The sequence below is a fragment of the Anoplolepis gracilipes genome, chromosome 8 (genome assembly GCF_047496725.1).
Source record: "Anoplolepis gracilipes chromosome 8, ASM4749672v1, whole genome shotgun sequence".
Lineage (NCBI taxonomy): Eukaryota > Metazoa > Arthropoda > Insecta > Hymenoptera > Formicidae > Anoplolepis > Anoplolepis gracilipes.
This window is the reverse complement of record NC_132977.1, coordinates 10,557,997-10,581,047: the sequence shown is the minus strand read 5'-3', so window position 1 is coordinate 10,581,047 and position 23,051 is coordinate 10,557,997. Positions and strand designations below refer to the sequence as shown.

The 23,051-nt window shown below is 41.7% G+C and overlaps 1 protein-coding gene across 3 annotated transcripts in view; it reads right to left on the bottom strand.

Moving 5' to 3' along the window:
- The window catches only part of Ds (dachsous cadherin-related 1), a 310,941-nt gene that overhangs the window by 30,310 nt on the left and 257,580 nt on the right, over positions 1-23,051 (bottom strand). For all 3 annotated transcript variants that reach the window (XM_072898494.1, XM_072898496.1, XM_072898495.1), the window contains 4 exons: positions 9,603-9,783; positions 3,123-3,602; positions 1,009-1,172; positions 257-661 (listed from right to left, as the gene is read on the bottom strand). In XM_072898494.1, coding sequence (XP_072754595.1) covers positions 257-661; positions 1,009-1,172; positions 3,123-3,602; positions 9,603-9,783 — 1,230 coding nt within the window. The remainder of the gene's footprint in view (positions 1-256; positions 662-1,008; positions 1,173-3,122; positions 3,603-9,602; positions 9,784-23,051) is intronic.

Below are 23,051 nucleotides of genomic sequence, written 5' to 3'. Positions count from 1 at the left end.
AATTCTTTGGCACGAAGAGATGCCGATGAAGAGCGAAAGAAAGGCTGAAGAGAGGTTGTTAACTTTCTACCATCTCTTCCAACCGATCCAAAGTTTCTTCTTCTTCTTCTGCTCTCTTTCTCTAACATATATGCATGCACAACGTTTTAAATCTCTCTGTCTTTCCTATATCCGCTTTCTTTTTCGAAGAACCCTACCGCATCCTCTCGACAAACAAATGCTTGCGTGACGGGCGTGTAATGAAGATTTTTCTCACCTGGGAATCGAGCCTGGCGCCTTCGGGAACCTCCACATGATACTCGTTCCTCTCGAACACTGGGGGGTTGTCATTCACGTCCTGCACCTCGACGCTCAAGCTGAGGTTAGCCGAGAGCCCAGCGCCGTCCGCAGCCCTTATCAGGAGACCGTGCCTCTGCTGGGTCTCGTAATCCAATCGTTTCTTCAAATAGAGTTCGCCGGTTTGCATGTCTATCCCGAAAAGTTCGTTGCTGTTTTGACCGAGGCTGTAGTGTATCAGCCGCGATGGCGTGGTGTCTGGATCGGTAGCGTGCGCCACGTACAGGGGTATATGAAGAGGATGAGATTCCGGCACCGAAATGCGAACGCTAGTCGTACGGAACGACGGCGTATTGTCGTTTACGTCCTCCACAATCAACTCCACCTGTAAATGGAAAAACAAACGGCGGTATAAACGAGAGCAATTCGGTAAGACATTTTTTTTTTTTTTTTTTTTTTTCACTAAATAAATGAAAAGCTTTTTTCATGCTTTACTAATATAAGATTAGAAACGGTAAACTAATCACAGCTTTCAAGCGTGATACTAACAAACACGTGTTGCGCCGAATATATAATAATATTTGATAGAAAATCAAAAATTGCAAACTTTTTGCACGCTCGGTATTATTACATGTGCTTTCAGGATAAATAGTAAGAAAACGGATAAACGGCTACGATTATGGCGAGTTAAAAGTACCGAGACGATGATTATCTGGAGGATGCGCAATTTACCTGGCAATATCCAACGGAGCCGCCATTACGTGCCTCGACGCTGAGAACATATTTGTCACGTGATTCCCGATCGAGCGGCTGTCGAATCCTCAGCATCCCCGTGTTGGGATCCAACGAGAGATCAGCTTCCTCTCTTACCAGATAAAACCTGCTTGCTCGTTCGCCTGGAAATGCAGAATACATAATTTAAATAATGTATACACAGATATACATACATGTGCATCAGATATAAGTAAAATTGCTTTAAACGAAAGAAGAGAAACACATTTTGTGTTAATTTATTCATAATAAGTCTCGTCGTCCTTCTCGCCTTCAATGGAGGCTAATTAAAAGTTGTATCGGAATAATCTCGATAAATTATGACGCGAATATCAAAAAGTAGTTTGGTCTCCGGTTGCATTTGCATGAGCATTTGCATTATCGCAACTTAGTTTTTGTAATGGCTCCAGACTCCAGATTCGCCAGACGTGTTCACGCAGGGTTGATTGACGTGAGTTGCTATTAAATTGCCATATATTTATGTCATTTATGTGCTTGAATCGGCAGATCGATTAATTGAAGTCAGTCTTTCTCTCTCTAATCTATCAATCTTGTATAAAGATGTCGAATCGATTTACTTTTACAATACCAACAATGTTGTTTTCGAAAACTGTAATCTATCAAACAATTGCTGTAAAAATATTTCAAAGCGACTTGAAAGTATTTCAAACAAGATGTATATTTCAGAGGAGGCGGAAAATACTGCTAAGATCTTGCTGTGACATTCGACATCTTGTCAACAATATAACAGTCGGTTGCTTCGTGCTATTTCAACTCGCCAAATTGGAAGCAAAGTTACGAGATGTCTCACTATATTCTCGTTTCTTCTTTGATTAACTTCACCGGTGAAGGAATTTATTCTCTTCGGTGATAAAATTCCAGCGGCACCGAGTCCATCGAGTAAAAGAAGGCTAGTCGAGGTTTGCTGCTAAGCAGATCTTTTCAAACGAGAGCTGTCGCGCATTGCTGAGATCTCATTCGTCACGGTTACGATCTGAGAGCGTTGCTCGCTCGAAGGATCGTGTCTGATCGGTGGCATGATCTTACAGCAAGATCTTCGGAGAGTACGGTCACACACACAAGCGTAAAGTGCATTTGTGTCTGTACGATCGCGTCTGTTCGATGATGCGAGTTTCGTTCCCCCCGCTGCGCGAATCCTATTCCTTTTCTTCTTTCGATGACCACCTGTTAGGTCGATTAGAGAAAATCTCTTTTTCCACTAATGTATCTTTTACTAAATTCACATAAAATTTAAAAGTTCTCACGTTCGACACGCTTGCTGCAAATTTATATAAAAGAATTTTCTTCCCGGCACCTATTATATTATATTGTCGCTGGTTGACGTTACGTGAGACATGAATGTTCTTAAATAGCGTGCGAATACGTGGGACTTTGCACGCGTACTTTCGAAAGTATATCGAGGTACGTCTCGTCGTGTAGCGCTGCGCTTTACGTATCTCGTATAAAGGGAAAAAGGCGGTATGGATATCTTCATTCGTAATGCGCTTCAGCTTTTAAGGCCGAGCATCGTGCCTGAACGTGCCCGTACATTCACGTGTACGTAGGCGTTTGTGAAGTCTTCGGCGTTTTACTCGTGACGCGACTATGCTAACGCGGTAGCGCCGCGCGTGGAATACGTTTTCGAAGCTGATCGAGGGATCGTACCTTCCTTCTAGACTCGACCAGATTAACTTTGGTATGCAAGTGCTTTTATGCAAGCATATCGCAAACGTGTTTGCTGTCATGTATCATGACGTCGCGCAAAGATAAGTTCCTCGACTTTTTAAATACAAGCTTTAAAATTTGATCGTCAAAAAAGCAACGAAGAAATTTGCAATGTATATTAAGAATGACGCGCGAAAATTGTTTACCAGGACAACACTCTTGGAATATAATCGTCCATAAATTTCTAAAATTTATGCGATATATCGACGAGGAAAATCTTTGTTATTCATCGAGTGACAGTCATAATAGTATTCTCGACACGCGTCTGGTGGTTACATCGAGCGATGAGGTGTTGCGAGATGCAACAGTCGGCTAATAAAAGAACTTTGCATAAAAGAGAATTGACATACCTGTCGACGAGGATGACGTTGTCGTGGTATCCTTTACGCCGCCGACGACGCTGTTCTGCGGGATATTCTCCTTGACCGTGATAGTGTAGAGCGGTTTCTCACAGGTGGCGATTCTGTGTCCGGCGGAAGAGACAGTGACCTTGACCTCGGCATCAACGAGGCTCTTCAGGTCGCCGTCCGTCGCCGACACGTTGAGTTGATACAACGGCGATCGCGAAAGCAGGTTTGGTCTCGCCACGTGCAGCTCGCCGGTATTACGATCGATGCGAAAGACTGCAGCCTCGTTGCCGCTAGTGATGCGATAGGAGACTTGGCCGGAAAGACCGGCATCGAGATCGGTAGCTACTAGCCTCAAGATTGGACCGTGTGTGGGGCTGTCACTGCGCAACGTCACGTTATATTTGCGCGGCTCGAAAATCGGCCAGTTGTCATTCACGTCCGTCACCTGGATGCGCACGATCGCTATCGTACTCAATCCACCTGGAAATATACAATATAATGATTGATTCATTAATAATGTGTAATTAATTTCTAACAACATTAACAATATATACATAATTAATAAACTCAAGCGTGAAGTAAAATAAATTATTTATTTAAACAAATAAAATAAATTTCCAGTTATCATTTTTTAATTATAATACTTTACCATGATGATTAATTACAGATCGAGCTTTTTGTAGCGAGCGGTATAAATATTCGGTATAACAAGAGAGATTATTCTTTCGATTTTTAAATATATATTTTATGTATTTTCAAAGCACAAAAATACTAAATCAGAAAAATTCGAAATTCACTCTTTTATTTTAAGACATCCAATAATATTTAAAATTTTTATTGTCAGTAAATTAATAGTAATTACATAAATGTAGGATAATTTTCCTGAAATTTATATTTTTATATAATATTACATAATTTTGAGCTAATACTTGTACAAAGTTAATTTGTTGATAAAATTGTGTCATCAAAAAAAAATTACCGAAAAATTTTGCTTATGAGAATAAACGTAGTCTCGCGAAAATCCCGAGACATATATGTATATGTATATATCGGAAATGTTGAGAAAAGTATCACGAGTATTTCAAGAATGGAACGAGTCTATAGCTGCAATTAATAATATGAATGTTACAGTTATTATAATTACATTATGGTACTACAATCGCAAGAACCATTTGTCTCATTATATCAGAATAATGATTTTGCGAATATAAGTATTTGCCGGAGTAATAGTACAGTGCATAATATTATAGTATATTATTATGTTGTGTGTTTTATTAACATTTAGGGAAAGACGAGAAGTCATTATTCAGAGTTTTATGCGAGTTTGAAAAAAAAAGCCGCGTGCTGGCCTTTATACTAAACATTTATCCGCGCATTTCACATGGAAACGAGAAAGAAGTGCGCGGTCGAGAGCGATTATGTTTATTTCATTCCCGGTCGAAATCCTCTTATCGAGCCAAATAATGTCGGGGTATTAGCCGATGTAGAGAACGAATCTACGGGGACGCGCCCGAAGCCGGTCGACATAAATCACGGAGCATCTCGTACCGCAGCCTCTTCTCGGATCCAATCAGCCGCTGGTCCCTCTCGCTCACTCCTTTCACAAGTTTTCGTTCCATCTCACTCTTTTTCTCACTGCATTCTTCTTCAATTTTCTTTTTCTTAGCCCCGGTATCCTTTCTCTCTCTCCTCTCTCTCTCTCTCTCTCTCTCTCTCTTTCTCTGGCGTTTTATTCGGACACGCGCGAGCACGTGTGCGTCGACGTGAGCTCTTTTACTCCCGCGCGGGGGGGTAATGCGCCGTTCGTAGTAATATTTCAAACACGAGAAGCTTATGGGGTCCCCAAATGGCTGCATTCTCGCAGTGTCTTAACGGCCATGCTCTTTTAGACATTACGATCTTTCGGATAATTTCTTTGCCGATAGATCGATTGATCGGTAAATCACTTACATATAAAAAGAAAGCGTAACTAACAATGATTATTGTTTTATAAAAAAAAAAATTTATTACGCATCCATTCACATTTTACTTAATTTGTCTTTTTCGCATTCTACGTACGCATGCAGCGTTGAATATGCGATCGTCTAATCCGGCAAATAATTTAGTTGTCTCATGATACAGAACTCCAAGTCCTAGAGAGCCCCTAATTTGTCAGACTCGCTATAAATTGCGGTAGACTGCATCTTGCAAATTATAATCACAGATTATTAATATTATCTTTTTATACACATTTCTACGCGAGCCATGAGAAATCAAACGTGTAAGAGAATATTACGAGCTGCTGATCATCGCAGTAGATTTAGGCGAAGCATGACGCAAGTGTTAATATCAAAGACAGTGTATGTAAAATGGGTAATCCGATGTTTAAACGGTTTACAACCGTAACTCATAGTAATGTATGGACTCGACCGTGGAGCGAGGCGCGCGAGGAGATTTATAGGTACAAGTGTCATTGGAGTCATGCGTCAAGGGTCCGGTCTCTCGCATCCCATGCTACTACGATCTCCTCCCTGGCCTCTCTTCTGTGGAAAGACGAAGCCTCCGTGACGACGCATGGACAATATCGAGATATCGAGACATCGATCTCTAGACCGCAGACGTAGTAACACACGCATACATATAGAAAACTTATTGAAAAAGCTTGTTTAGCTAATGATTTTTAATTGTGAATACGATGCGCTTTCATAGATAGATGAAATTGCGCTTACAGCTTACAGCATCCTTTTGTCGAAGATAAAGGAGAATTGATTAAATAGCCACGTGTTCGATACGGAAGACGAAAGAACGTGCCAAGAAGGAACGAACACCGACTTCCCGGGGATAGTTCAACGGCATTTTAATGCACGGTCTGATATTTTGTGGCCGGTGCAGTCCGGCCCTTTTAATTTCACGCGGTCGATCGTCGGGATGAGTCCTTTTCGAGATTCGTGCGGCGGGGGATACGAGGGTTCCGAGAGATTTATACGGCCGGTAGATGCGGCGGTGCTCAACCTTATAGCGAGATTACGAATGAGCAGAGGATCAGTTTCACAACACACGCATTACGTATTGCGGAAACGTACTTGTAATTGATATTTTGCATGCGGCTTTAGTTAGGGTAGTTTCGTTAACGTTAACCAATTTCAGAGTGACAGATTCAAGGTCGAAAAACAACTTTTCCTTAAATCATTTACACCGAGTCGAGCGGCTGACATTTACTTTCGCATAAACCCCGTAATTTGTTTTTTCCTCACTACAGGCGAGAGAAACGAGTCGTTCCATTAATATGCCGGGCGCGAATGCGCACAGCTGATTTCGGAGTTCATTACAATGGGCTGAAAGCTCGCTCGGTGACATATCTGAGATTATGCGCGGTATCACGCGGCGTCGAGAAGTGGAAATAAATAAGCGCAAAAACGGCGCGGACAATGACATGAATGTTCGGTGGGAGTTAAGCCGCGAAGATTTATGATGCCGGTGCCAATAAAGTCACCTTCCTAGCGTATAGTTGCAAAGCTTGCATCGCGAGAGAAGCACCGACGTTGCGCATCCTTCCGGACGTGCCTTTCTTTACATTTCTATACACCTGCGCTTGCGTATATTGTGAGGCAGACACGCGTTATCGCGCAGGTATATAATTTCAAGAAAAAAGATGGCATCTTCCATTTCTTTCCGTCAACATGTGACGATAAATCAAAGGTGCGAGATACAATCTATCCCGTTGGCGGGATATCTTTGCGCGACAGGAATTCCATGTAGAATTTTGCCGAGAGATTAGCGTAGAAATTACATTAAGATATCGTACCCGCGTGTAATCGATGCCGATTCAAGATTCCATCGCTTTAAATAATGTTCTCGTTGAAAGAGAAAATCCAGTTCGGCGATCCTATCACGTTGCAAATGCGTAAAACAAATTTTTTTATAACGAGAGATTATTTGTTTCCTCTCCCCCCTCCCTCCTCTCTCTCTCTCTCTCTCTCTCTCTCTCTCTCTCTCTCTCTCTCTCTCTTTCTCTCTATTAAATTAAAACCTGTAATAAATACTACAAAAAGAATAATGCCATAATTTTAATCTACGTCAATTGTTATAATTCTGCTTAGCGTTTATAGCTGGGCATTAAGAGTCAAGAGAAAAGGGCTTCTCTAAATTTATCATTCGTCGACTTATCCGAGCATTTATCCATCAATCCTCGAAGGGACGGCGCCTGGTGTGGGCCGACGTCACGTTCGACTCGAGGCAAAAAAAAATGACTCGCTCAAGGAAATCCGTAGATATCTCTCGCCAGATCTCTGCCTCGATCTCACTCGTAGGTAATAATTATCGCCGCGTCCGCACATATTCCAAGTTTATCCGCCGCTGTTAGCACGACGGTAAGCGGCATGGTTGGGTTATCGTTGGCTTTTCTCCCCCCGATAAATATCGACGACGAATAGGCGCGTTGCAGCGGCGTATCCTTATCCCCGCGCAGGGGATGCAGGCAGAGAGCTCCGTCGTTCGCGTAGCTAACGTCAGCAGGTGATATAAATCACGCGCACCTGGCCCGCGTGGTTCACGGTGGCTCGCGATTCGCTTTACTGCCGTCGCGCCAAAATGATTCTCTCCGCGCGAATTACAGGTAGGCAATAAGAAGAATTAATCGCCGGCGTAAAAATAAGAAGCAAGGAGGAGGAGGATTAATGAGTCTCGAGTGCGCGGCGCCACGAGGAAGTCTTGGACGCGCGAGGACGTGCGAATCGCCGGAAGATATTTGTAATCATTTCCGCGCGTCCTGGACTTTGATTGAGATACAGTATACTTGGACGTATGCCGCCGTGCGTGTACACGTGTAGTAACTTTGTTAGAGAAATGAAATTTATCTATTATCACGAGAGCGTCTCTCTTTCTTTCTCTTTCATCATTTCCATTCTCGCGACAGTGCTGCGAAATTGGAATTCACGCGCAGCGTTCTCTTTCTTGCTCGTAAATTTTTTACAAACATACCCGACTGTCGCGACGTGCTAGTCAGCAGGCATATAAATCACGTCGTGCCGGTATTCGCGGTGCATCGCTGTCCATGCTCCTGTATGCCTCCACGATGCCCGTCATATCCGGCTGGCATTCTATTGTGCATCCTGACAATATTCACCGACGGCGGACAATCGTATCGATAACGAGCACAATTACGTTCGCTGGCTTGTTTGCAAAACGGTATAACGCCAACAATAGTCATCCTCTTCTTTCTGTGCCTTCTCGAGCTTATGACTTTTTTATCTATCGCCGGTACCCGAGAAAAAATGAGTACAGTCATATGTAAATATATACATATGTATAATTAGATATGAAGAAATAACATATGTAATTTTATAATCACATCTAGTAAAATCCGTTAATAAATTTATTATAATCATAGTTGGCTACATCCGATTATATATTAAAACAGATTTAATCAAATATGATTGTATAAAGATCAAATTATATCACGCCAAACTTGGAATATTATTATATATAGTGAGATCATATCGCGTAAAATTTTAGATATAATTATAATATACATATAAACCAAATCAAATCACATATGACGAGATCGCTCCAAATATCGGATTTAATTATATATGATCACTTAAGTCCAGTTAAGTTTTTTTCTCCAATAGATATTCTTTTCCGAATACTACTATTCTGTCTTTCTCTTGCCCATCTTTCTTTCCGCGCTCCCAAACTTGTGCAAAAAATCAGTAAGCGCGGTGGCCGCCGTGGTAGCGGTTGTACGGTAGCGTCCCACGATCAATGGACCCGCAGTCATTGTCCTTTCCCATAAAGCGACCGCGCGCTACCACGTTGGAAATGACCACGGAACCAACCCGCCATCGCGACATAAATCATACACCCTATTACAGAGCTACTAGATCTCGACGAGCCGATAGTCCCAACCGTCTTTTCCTCTCCGCGACGAGCTGTTTCTACCTTCCTCTCGCGTTCCTCTTCTCATTTCCGTGCCGCGTGTCTCCCTCGCGAGTTGCCGTTTCTGCTTGTTTCTACTTGTCTCGTCTCCCCTTCCCCCCTCCCCCTCCATCAACGAGTGCGTACAACGGTACTAGAACGCGAACAGCAAAGTTCCTACAGGCATTGTTCCTACGTCGTCGGAACGAGAGATCGCGATAGTATGAGATCTCGTGATCTGATCGAATCACCGCAACGGTGTGAATATCTCGAATTACAATAAGTAAGAATGTTAAGTATTTTATTTAGATACGAGATAGACAAGGGTGAAAAGATTAATGACAGTGACATTTAATATCAAATAATAACAGAAATCAATTTTTCGTCTTTTTAAATAATACATTTAAACTGGCAGATTTTAAGCTTTTATTTATGTCAGTTATAATTCATAGAAAGCTAATAAATAAAAAATGATAAAAATGAAAATGTCAAGAAAAAAAAAAATTAAATATATATCATAAAAGTTTTGTCTAAACGCGATAATTGAATAGTCGTGTGATAAAAAATGACAAGAGTAACACAAACCTCGATCGGTGGCAATGACAGGTAGCTCCAGATAAGGGGCTGTTTCTCTGTCCAGAGGCAATCGTACGCAAATATCCCCCGTATCACTGCGCACCAAGAGCTGCTCACTTTCCAGTCGACCGCCGGCCAGGGTATAATTGACCATCGCGTTTACGCCGCAATCGGGATCGGTAGCTTGCACCTGCGAAAAAAGTAAATCAAGATTAACACCGCAATAAGACATGACACTCGATGTAATACGTATATCGAAACATGCATATACGTTAAATACAAATCTCGCGAAATCTATTTCCCGTATATCTTTAATCCATATTAAAATCACAACTATGTGGCAATTTTAATTGTTAAATGTCCTCTGAATATCTTTTACATTGTTTGGATAATTATTTCCTTTATTGGAATATGTATGACACCGTGAACAGAAAGTAAAATTCCTCGCGCACGACGAAACGACAACATTATTACAGCGATGTGTATTTAATCAAAGTGAGAATCGAAGGAAGCTGTTATAGATAGGTTACAAAGGCCCCTACATATGTCGGGCTCGGAATGCTCTTGAATCGTTGTATATATATACGATTTCTACCGAATAAAAAATCTCGGTGGATATACTGGACGGTGTCAGAGCGCAGCGTAGTATCGGTCACGGTGGACGAGGTCGGGTAGGCGGCGATGTAACGAGGTGCATCGAGATGCATTGAGACGTAAAGTTTTCGGCCGGGGCTAATAGCGACATTAGTCATTTCGCCCGACGTCACTGATATACAAATGGAGGCATCAATAACGGCCAAGGAGCACGAGCGAGATAAAGAGAAATTCTTACGAGGTCGGACGAGAGCGAGCGAGAGGAATGAGCGTGAGATGAACCGGTCAACGCGCCGGCCTTAGCGATACCGGCTTCGATGGAATTATTTTAGCGTTTAGAGGAGAACGTTCGGATAACGCGCAAGATTAAGATTGAGATTCCAATGTGCGTCCGTCTATCTCTTTCGAAATGAGAAACTGCGAGATAAACGAGATAAACGACCATCGAAAGAATTTCGTTCTATTTAGCATTTTTGCGCATATATTTTTCGCGGTATATTTTTTCTTTCTTGTGCGTCCTCTCTCCGCGTCTATCGTGTATAAATCACGATCGCCCAAAAATCCATCCATTTTACTAGTCTTCTCGACAGATAACGTCGAGAATTTATCATCGAATAGTTTAGATCGCGCGTCATCCCCGACGATCGATCAAACATGTAGAAATTGTTGACACGATGCCGAAACATGTGGTTGGTATTTTTACATAGTATATTTATCAAAATTAAAATATATATACAATATATTTTGATTTTTTCTCTCGAGTACTTTATTTAGAATTATCGGCACAAAGTAGCATTGTTGCGTAACGTGATATTATCATTTTTCACAGTCTCGAGCGGATCGTAAAGTGCGACGACGGACAGTAGGTGCCAGTACACGTAACAGTTACGTTAAGTGGCACAGAGAAAGTTAAAAAACGCGACGATCGGAATCTCTGTACATATATCCACGACTTTGTAATTAAAAAATATTAAAATTACGAGTAGTTAATCCTTTCGGTTGTGTACGTGAGCATTGTACATAATTGCGATAACTTGTTAGTACAGCTGTTATCTTTGCATCCTGTCGAGAATTATTCTCAGATGCAATGATCGTACCTCGTAAAGTGAAAAGGAATGAAAGTTGAGAATGAAAGAGAGAAAGCGAGAGAGAGAGAGAGAGAGAGAGAGAGAGAGAGGGAGAGAGTGAAAGACAGCAAAACGACGAACAGGGAGGTAAGGATGAAACGACGATATAACGGGCTGAGAGATCGCGAATTAATTACTCATAAATCGCAATCAAATTACAACGGTAGAAAGAAAGAAAGAAAGGGAACGCGCGCGATTTCTCTTGGAGGCTCGCTATTATGTCCAATCACCGATTCAGCTCCGTTAATTTTGCATTTAATTACGCAAAAGTCCTCGTTTGAGTTGTCTCGCTTCCTTGTTATCGACTTAAATTCTCCTTCGTGTCTGAACCGCTAATTTTTTTTAATATTTCGCCAGGATAAAAACGCAAGGTAGAGATACAAAGCGTACCCTAAGTGCCCTTCTTAGGCTCGACGGACATTCTTCTTCTCGTGTTAGTGCGGCAAGAGTTAATAATTTTCATCGACTGCAGTTTGTACGCGCGTTGTAAGCTTCTTACAATCTTATGATGCATCTATTACAAACAACTTCCTGCAAAACAACTTCCTGTCTTCGCTACGCTATCATCTCTGTGTATTATATATGATATATCGTTGTTTTTTTTGTTTTTTTTGCACGCTTAGCAGTACTTGGCTGATGTTTTATTATGCAGTAACTACGTAATGAGAATAACCGCGATGTCATGTAACACGAAGAGCGATTTGAATTCACTGTAGAAATCGCAAACGTCGTTTCGAATACCGTTCAATCTAATTCCATGCCACTCACTTACTTTTTTTACACGAGATACTTTTTATGTTATTTCAAAATCTCTGAAAGCCACTTGTATTTATATGTATGCATTCGATAAAAAGATATCGAAACGTCGACCGCAATTGACCAGGTATTGCAAGAAGTCGTCATTAATGACAACGTATAATTATTAATAGAATATTCTTTACGTTTCCTTTCTTATATGTTATTTTTATTACATAAAATTTTATAAGTAATAGGTATTTCACGTATTCAGAGTTGAGTTATCTTTAAGTGAAAATGTCGCTTAAGAAATGTATTTCAATTATTTTATTTTTGGATTCGCGAGTAAAAGAGAGACAAGGAAAAAAGAAACAACTGTGAAGAGAAAGCTACTGTGCCGCGCTCCTGGCGTCGTTCGATAGCTGAATGTCGATGACCCCTGGATGCAATGTGTTAATTGGAAACGTGTGAAACGCATGAATCTAATCGTTCTCGTGCCAGAGGAGAGCGGACCTGATACAGGCCGGCCAGAGCGAAACCATAAATTCAGATCGGACGCATTAGCGCGCGTTCGCGGCTTCGTTTTATTACTCAATGATCGGAGATGCACATCGTCTGCCGATCTACGCCCAGACGTACTCGAAATAATTGCTCGACTGTAGACGCACATCGTCCGCCGACCTACGTCCAGACGTATCTGTTCGCAATAATACAGATTGCAATTCGATTACATCGATTTCAATTCAACGATCGAATTAGCATATTTAAATAAACTGAATTTAAATCTAGATATTGTAAAAGTTTAGAAATTTTTTTTTGTTAGAAGCGTACTTGTTAATGTTATTTAAATAATAAATATGTAGATTTGCGATACGCAAAACGGTAATATATACATACATCGATGATACTTTTTTTAATCGTACTCTAATTTCGCTGAAGGGTAACATATATTAAAGATGAAAATTATTAAAGGTAACGAAGTATGTCGGAACGCTGGGAAGAGGAAACTGAAACGTCTAATGGGAAAAGTCATAGATCGAATCAAAGTTATGACGATTGGAATGCCATTTGATATAAAATCACCGATAGAGTCAGATGAAATCCTTCATTCCCGTATGTAAAACACGCAATGCATGAAAAGAGGCCGGACGATTCTGACTCTCGTTTTATTCGCGCGATATTGATTTAAATTGGCGTACACATATATAAACGTATGCGAAGCTATAGGGTAAAGTGGAAATTTATTAAATAAAAGAAACCGTAGAAACGTTTGCGCGTTTTCCGCAAAGAGACGATTTCAGCATCCGATGCTCATGTAACGAAGTAGGAGAAGTATGCGGGCGCTTACGAGAAAATTGAAGTTGATCTCTCGCGACTTGCTTCTTTAGAAGATACGCGCGATATGTCCTTCTCCCTCGTGAAAGAAATAAACGCGGAACAGGTTCGGAACAGGGAAGAAAAACGCACGATCATCCTGTCAATTTATGAACGCGCGGCGCGACGCGTCGCGCGCGTGTTACACCGCTCGGCTCTCAGTATAATTACATTTGAATGCGCGGCTGGAATCCAAAGGTGCTATAAATCTAAGCGTGTCCGCGACACCTTTGTGGCCGCCAACTTTATTCTCCTAACTGCCGCAAAAGTGTAGATTTAATCATTCGCGGACATTTGCCGCGGGCAAAAAGAAAAAAAAAATCCTGTCGTCGTGTAGCGACTAATAATCGACTAAGCGACGTTAATCACTTTCGCGGACGGTACACTCAATCATCTAAAAGGCGTGTTTGTAGCGTCGTTAGTTAAAAAACGTGGGAAAACTTGAAATATCTCGTTTAAAAAAAGCATGTTATATTAACGAGAGTAGATATAAAATTGTAATTGAGGTAAAAAGATGAGAAAGAAAAAAATGAATGAATATAATTATAAATTATGATGTCATGCATGTCAGATATATAAGATGTAGTTTCTTGTATTCGATAATCGCGAATTATAGCGCAGAATATTTCATTCGAAGGATTTTTATATCAAGCATAATAAAATTCTTGCTGAAAGATACAATTGTGCGCAGCCTACTGAATCATTCTTGACAATTATCGATGATTGTTTCAACGCATAGTTATCTTACAATGTGAGCTGTTTGTTGAATGGAGCGACTTCGTGATGCGGATCTCGTATACTTTAGTGAAAGGCGATGTAAACGAGTTTCCATCTAGCAACATAATGTCTTAATGTGTCCAACAATGAATTGTCTCGCTCCATTAAATGCGCTAGTATTTGGTTCACATACGTGAACCAAAGAGCTGCAAGGATAGCTCATTCACAAACGATATATATATATATATATATATATATATATATATATATATATATATATATATATATATACATATATCGGGGTTGATTGGTGTCGCATCCTATCGACTTGATAGATTTCGATGCGTGAATAAGTCATCCGTAATGAGACAGTGGAATGTTCCCGGATGATAACGAATACCTTCAGAGATCCCCGTCCGGTCGAATAAATTAGGTGTCTCATTTTCGTTATCTGTCGCGTTATCAGTACGTGCCGCTTTCATGCGGGACACTCTGGGGACGTGGAAACGAAAAAAGAAAAAAAAAAAAAAAAAAAAAGATTCGTCTCACGCGTCTCGATTAACTGTGTACGCGGCTACGAGACACGTATCGTACGTACTATAGATTTTACCTTGTTGCGGTTGTAAGGACAAATAGATCGTCTCGTTCCATTAGTCGTAAAAGCACACGTGATCCGTTTATACGACCGCCCGCGAATAATTAGATATTGTACGTTCACTCCCCTTCTCGGCGTACGTGCGTGTGGTTATGCGTACGCACATACCGATCGTATGCGTGATACAAAGTCCCGGTATATGTTCTCTCTTTCTCTTTCGCTTTCGTTATTAAAACATTCCATTTGTTCGAGGTAATAAACTGATTTTACATACGTATAGATGAGTGAAAAATTGTCATTTCCAAAACGGGCGGAGGTTTAAATCACTCGCGTTGTACAGCACGCTAATAGTTTCCCACCGCTAAATACTTGGTTCGCATTTATCTACCGACGATCGTGGGTAGTAATCAGTAAAATTGCGCGGCGCTATGCGCAATTATGTCCTAATTGTAGGCGCAAGAAAATTGAGAGTATTATTCAAATTGAAAGTGACGGATCATTACGATGACAATAGAAGCGATTCAAAGTGCATATTCGCTACCATTCCATAAAAGGTTTCGTGACATTTAATTTATTACGAGTCTACTATTTTATTCGAATAAGTCTTCCTTAAGCATTTCATTCCTGCTGATAAACGAGAACTGATTTACTAATTGTGTCTGTTGAAGAAAAAAAATTCGGCGTTAAGAAATCGAGGACGTGCGCATCTCTTAACGATCGCTTCGATCCGCATAAACTTGCCCCGCATAATTGATTCTCGGGAAATAACCCGACGGCCAATCTCGTGCATTATTAACCGGAATTCGATGGACGTCAAAGTCGGGCCAGGACTAATCAAGTCGCGCAAGGGCGAATTGGTTCGCCCCAGAAAAACATGGTTCGTACGCGAGTCGCGATTCGTTTCTCCGGACGAGAAACAATGATCCGACGAATGCAGGGAGAGAATATATCCCCGAGAGGAGATATATGGACATGGATCACGATCTCCGGCGCTCCTTCAACAAATAGATCGTCTCGCTCCATTAGGCCTCGCCGTGTGCGGTGCCACACTCGCACACTCGACCCGCTGATAATTAGGCACGCTCCACGTGAGACTGGTACACGCGCGCGTGTAACGACGTGCGATTCGATGACATAACTCACGCCTCGACTCTGGTCGAGCGAGTTGCGAAGCGACTGCGCGTAATCGTGTGCATAAAAGTGCCGCTGCGGCGGGAACGCAGCGGATGGGAAATGGATCGTTTTGCAATTCTGTCCGCGATGCAGAATATTCGAGATGTTTTCAATGACGCGTGATATCAGCAGGATACCCGCAAATAGATCAACCACGGTGATACTCGACTCGCGAGATTATCCCCTGTCGCGTTGGAACCTATAAATATACCCTTTAGCACGTAGGCGCATCTCTTACGTGGGCCGCTCGGAGAGGAGAGGTATATAACCCGGCTATATCCAGGCGCACCAAGTGCACGTTTTGCTCGACAAGACGAGGGGAAGCTGCATCGTGGAAGCACAGTAGCGGCAGCCCCGGGCATCACCACGAAGGCCACCTCATTATTTATCGCGATATCAACCTATATTTCACACATATATATATATATATACAGAGAATAGAGGGAGAAAGAGGAGGCAGAGGAAGCTGAAGAGACTTAGAAAGAGCAAGAGAGAGAGAGAAAGAGAGAGAGAGAGAGAGAGATCAGCCGTTCTCATCTCTCTCCGCCCGTTTTCTTTTTCTTCCTTTTCCTTTCGCCAACTATATTCTTCCTCTTCCTTTCTCCATTATGCACTTGCACGCGACGAGGCGCACACCTGTAGCTATGTAACAGTTGCAGCGCTATCTCGTGAGACTATAATTTTAGTATTCTTTCAAAAAAGAAGCTTAAAATTTGCGATACTAATACATAAATATAATAATGTACTGAATTATAAATATTTGCTGTTAAAACAGCTAAAATATTATTTTATGCGTAATATATACACAAGGTATTCCCTTCTCTCATAAAATATCTGTAATTATAACATGTATATAAGTATGTATACTACTCATAAACTGTCTGTACTTTCTATATACATATGTTACATTAGATTTCTCATAGCCCGTATATCATGCCGTAGACAGCAAGCACATGCTTTTCTTGCGGCAAAAAATGAAAGACAATGAGGTAATATATCGCGCACGCTAATGCAACACGCGCATTCTTTCTCGTTGTGATTCGATCTCGGCGGGTCTCGGTGACGTTCTTTGCCGCTCTTACTGCGGACGCTACTCTTGTGCGCCTCGCTTTTCGCCACTCGCCTAATTAACTTTGTCGATTGTCGGTGGATGGCAAGAAGCCGGCGGATAGAGGATGGTTATGACTAGAACTAATCGCGCTCGGTACGCTCCGGACTCCGATGCGACCACTGAAAAACTGGACCTAGCGATAATTGAGAGGGTGTATGATGGGAACGCACTAATGAATGAAAAAGTTTAACTGACTGTCTTAAAATGGAAGGCGCACGAAGGTGTTCGATTCCCGTATAAACTTTGCTTCGTATTACGTATTACTATTGATGGAGAAAAAAACAATGAAACTTACGACTTGCGTATTCTTCTCTTGAAACGATCCGCGAAGCAAAATGCATTATTTCGAGATAAACAGAGAGCTAGTCAGTCGATTATAAGGGCGTGATAGTACGACGCATGATCGATCGATATACGCGCCTCCATTCGTTTTCTTCTCCTCGCGACGGTTAAGAAATATAGCTTATACATCCCGGCGATGAACATGAAGCCTCGAGACGGCATGATATTTCGACATACAACGCGAGAACAAGGCGTTACACAGCGAGACACGGAACGGTAAACGAAAAGAGCCAACGACCCCCCGTTGATCCCCCGTGAAGTGACAAATTATTTTTCTTTCTACTACGCGCCTCTGTTGTTTTATAGGTCTCGTAGATCTAAAGATACTTACAACGTATTCGAAACGTTCCTCGATCGATACGAAATGATGTATCCTGACATGAGATGCAAATAACAAAATTTAATCGACGCTATCGCTACTCTAAAATCGATATTACCTAAAGTCTGACATTTCGTGTGAAAGATGGTAGTACGGTATTCCTGGAATAATTAAGCGCTCCGACGAGTCTGTGAATGATTTGATAAACTCTGACTCGTTGGAATTAATCGGAATAATTTCGATTCCCTATGTCTTAATCAAGCGTTTTTTTTTTTTTTTTTCTTCTTTTTGTCGAGCTCGTTAAATTATTCGCATGAAATCGCTAATGATATCGTAAATTCTCAGACACACGTAGACTCGCGTCTACCGTAGGCAAATATATTTTTCACAAACAGTCAGACGGTTTAATACGCGTCGCTCAAAATCGATAGAGAGGAACAGGAAAGTCTGAAGAAAGATATCCAAAGAGGAAGAGAACGGTTCGAATGCGATCCGAATGCAGCGCGACTGGTTCTCCTCGCGCGATCGCGGGGAATCTTAAGCACCTGCCACTTAAGGACCGGATTGCTTCGCGAAGAATGAGAGGGCAAGCGGAGAGATCGAACAAGTTGAGAGAAAGAAAGAGAGAAGGAGCTAAAGATTCAAGAGCGGGAGAAGAAGAGAGACGGAAAGATATCCTTAGGGATTGAACGATTCTCGAACTGCTATCGATAGATATATAAATAATCCAACACTTGGCAAAGACATAAGAGTACGAGCGCGTAATCGAGTAAGAGTTGTTATCGCAAATAGATATAATATCACTTTATTAAAGTCTCGCATATATATATATAGCTATATTTATAATATATGTATTTCGCGACCAACGGACAAGCTGAATAATTAATTGTTTTTTAATCTCAACCACAGTCTCATCTTGCTCGTCTTTAATTTATAATAAAACGCCTAAGTGGCTGTAAAATGAAAATTGAGCTCGATGTAAACACGATTAGTCAGATGACGTAAGCCATAGGCAAGCCAGGGCAAGATTCGCATCGAGTAGATCGAGAAAGTGAATGTTGGCGGTGTTGCTAATAGAATCTTTTTTTTTTTTTTCTTTATTAGAACCAATGATCGCTGCACCAAAGTTACTAAACGAGAGAAACAAGAGCAATAATGCACGTGGCCAGGCTTTCAAAAGTTGGTCGCCGTATTCTCGGCGCACCACCGGCACGTACGGCGATGAAATCATAAATCGGTGAACGCCAGCCCGCCGGCACTGATAGCGAGCAACCAATAATTATGCTAATACATACATCGTAATATATCCGAGGAGGCGGTCATTCGTATATGCGTGTATTGTAGGCCGGCGGGACCGTTCAACATCGCGCGTCTTCGTCATGCGATTTGCGCCGTGTCGGTCGTTCTATTCGGAATACGAGTCGCTGGCGACACGTTGATGTCGATCTCGAAATCTCGATTAAAGCCGCCTGTCAACCTGACATTACCACCCACGTGTCATTCACGCGGGAATATCAACTCCGTTACGATATATACCGGCTCTACGTGACAATGTATGTAACGAAAAAGTATTTTACCGAATAATGCGTATAAAAGGATACAGAAATGATGTCTATTAATCTGTTCTTTGTTGTGCTGGGAATAAAATATAAATATAGTATAAATATAGTATAAATAAAGCAATAATTCACGATATAAAGTTCACGCGGCATTGCCACGTACAGCTTTCGGTAATCTCATTGTCAGATAAAAGCAAATTGCGCGAGTAATTTTATACCGTACTCTCGTAGACGCAGAACCCTCGTTATAACGCGTGGGGGATGGACGCGATAACGTTAACGAATAATTATCCGCGCAAAGACGAATGATCGTCGTGTTACGTCTTCATGCCGAATATGATTCCCCCGAGATATCAACCGGATACAAATAAGGATAAACGAGGCTGTGCATCTCGAGACGAGCGCGGTACGCGAGCTGAACAGATCGAGGCGATGGCACGCAAGACGATAGAGGAGGGCTTCGGACTTTATCCGTTCAACGAATCTGGTTGAGTAGCGCCGTTAATCACGGCTTCGCTCGCCAACAAGATTAACGCTATTAATACCTATGGGTCCAAATTAAGAGAATATTATTACGGTGGCTGTGCGCGAACGTACCGATAATAGGAACCGGCAAATTACGCCGAATGGCTTGGTAATCTATTAAGATAAATTGTCGCATTTGCCGGTTGAAGCTTCCTCATTTTTCTTATTCTTAATCCGGACATGAGAATTTTTTGCGTTTAGAAAAAAAAAAAATAAATAATCGATCGATTGAGCTTTACGACAAATCCAACATCGTCAATAGAAATAAATTATTATTAATTTATGTATATTTATTTGTTTTTTATATTAAAAGTTTTTATGCGAAATTCATTCATTTATGCTAAAGGTTTAAACCTCTTTAAACTGTCTTGCTCCACGAGTGGTAATCAACTATCTAATAATATTGACTTCTTTAGCACATGTTTAAACTCATTCAAACAATCTCTTGTTAAGCTGATATCCTAAAGAGCTTATTTTTTTTTTTTTTTTTTTTTTTTTTGTTTATATTTTACTTTTCGTTCTGTCTTTGATGTATAACATATTATTGTACCAAAGGGACTAGCTTCCCGTTTAACAACAATAAATAAATAAATAAATAAATCTAATCATATATAAAATATCGAGAAACAGTATGCTTAAAACTATCGATGGTTTTTCAAACATATAGAATGCCGATTGCATGTCGGAAATGTTTGTACATTAATTATCGCAATCTTGTTCTCCAATTGATGTATGCATTCAGGAAGAGCAAGTTCTAACGACGCACTAAGCCTTCTGTACTCATATAATTGCCAACACAATAGAGCTGTTAATTACCATCGTTAATTGGCCCGATGGTGTATAACCGTATGACGATCGATGACGCAGCTCCGTGCGAGCACCGTTAAGCTTGTCTCGATCGACGTGCACATCATGATCGTTTCTGTCATTGAAATCTCAATCTGACCGCCGTATGTTCTTATACGCATTAGAAATGCACTAGAAACACGTGCGGCAATAATTGGGTGTGTTACGCACGCCTTGTATGTACCTACGTGTCTCTGCGAATATAGATACGACTCGGATTCGATAAATAACAATTTATATTGCGTGCAGCGCGAAAATAAATATTAACGTTATCGGGGAATATAACGACTGGTCGATTTACGGTCGATGGCTCTCACTCTCAAAGGTGCGTCTCGGTTGCACTACTAAAAGCTGAATAAAAAATCATGCGCAAACATATATTGCATGTATTCAATTAATTAGAATAAAATAGATGTGACATATATTTTTTGTAACGACAAAATACTTGACGTGGAGTCACTTTTAACGAATGTTTCGACGAAGCGATTTTTGGTTCACCTTGAGTTAAATTAATTCGTCGAGAGAAAAAGTGAAAGAAAACACCGATATATTATACATTTCGTACTTTTTCCCATAAAGGACGGCATCGTGATCTTTACCGCTGTGCGAACGGCGCGGCGTCGATAACGGCGAGGATAAACCGATGATTCGCGGTAGGAGCAGAGTGGACTTTGCCGGTCCGGTACAACGGCAACAAAAATACGAATCAGGTTTCTCGCAGTCCCATTAATCTCGCAGATTCTCAGTCGCCGTTCTACTCGTCGATGAACTCGAGCGTCTGCGTTATAGGCGAGCGAGACACGATTTCCACCAACGAGATGCGTTGATTTTTCTCAATCACAAGAACGAGTTATTTGTATCTATTTAAACGTTTATGAGTCTGTCAATTTATATTTCTGTCGTGTGTGCCTTTAAGTATGTGATATTATTAACTGTTCCATTCGTTTGATTTCTTTGATATAACTTTTTTCTATCGTTTGCTTCATCCTTTTGGAAATATTATTTGGATTATTAAAAAATACTGTTTTAATAATACTGTTAATAGTGTTATTAATACGAGTCGGCACACACGTTGGCAAAAGCGTATCTCACCTAATGTAAAATATCGATTACAAACGTACGTTCTCATTATACGATAAGCCGTTATAGGATATAGCATACATCGTCGAGAAGCATATGTACGATCGGAAATGTATACGATACATCTGCTCGAGCAGGCGAGCCCAGAAAATATATAAAATACGCGACGTGGCTCATCGACTGTTATAAATTCGTCTCGCTATATTAGGTACCAGGACGATGTAGAAAAAAAAAAAAGGACAGAGACAGACAGAGATAGATAGAGAGAAAGAGAGAAAGAGAGAGAGAGAGAGAGAGAGACAGACAATCTGGCAGCAGAGTGCAAAATCAACAAGATCAAGGAAGAGGCGAGAGGTAAGCACTTTTAAATGCGCGGAAGGGAACGCGTTTCTCGCGCGGGAAAAGAGAAAAGACTACGCGGAGACGCGATTATTAATCGGCGCGATCAATTAAATCGCAATGGGATACGAGCGATTGCGTGCGCAGGATCAATAATATCGCGGACGGATGTACAAGGCGCAAGGGGATCCTTTAATGCGAGGATAGGTGTATCGATTATTGCGATCTCGTTTATCCGGCTATCCCTTTTCTTTTTCATCGATCCCAACCTGTACAGCCCCGCTTGGGCGTCCCTTCGACGACCCATCGCATCGGTACGGTCTGGTCGAGTCTGGTTCCATCGAGGCGCACGATGGAGCTATCCGCTTTATCCTCGCCAAGATGGATTTTGCGGAAAATACGTTTACCAAGCATGCGCAAGAATTACGGTAGAATTGCTGATTTAAAAAATCGAGATCCGGTAGTCGCGCTGCATTTCCCGGCTCTGCAAGCCGCGATCCTTTTAGTTGATCTGCTTGAGCGGCGAGAGACGAAGAGGGTGAAGAAGGTCGGAAAGAAGGCGAGTAGCCACCGCGTGTCGGTGCACACATCCCCTATTCTATTGAGACGATAGAAAAAGGAGAGAAGCGACGACGGTGGAGATCGAAAGCGAGATGGAAGGAGACGAGGAGAGGCGCTTTACCGAGGCAGAGAAGACCATGGAAGTTGGACGGCGCGCGCAGAGCATACAGCTATCTTAATCGACGACCTTTCTCTTAACCCGCCAGAGAATCCCGCCGGTGGCGTTACAGCACGCTCTCGCTCTCCGGCTCCTTCCACGAGAGTGCTTTTGCTGCTCGCGGTGGAGACCCGCCGCGAGCAGCGGAAGACGAAGGAGATAGGGAGCCTCGGTCGCGGTCAGGGGTACGGTAGAAACTCCTCGCGGAACGCGGAATCCAACGCTGCAACGCGTTAGAACCGGGCAGCCAGTTGGGACACGAGAGGAGATCGATCTGCGCGTGGGCGGTTGCCGAATAATAATA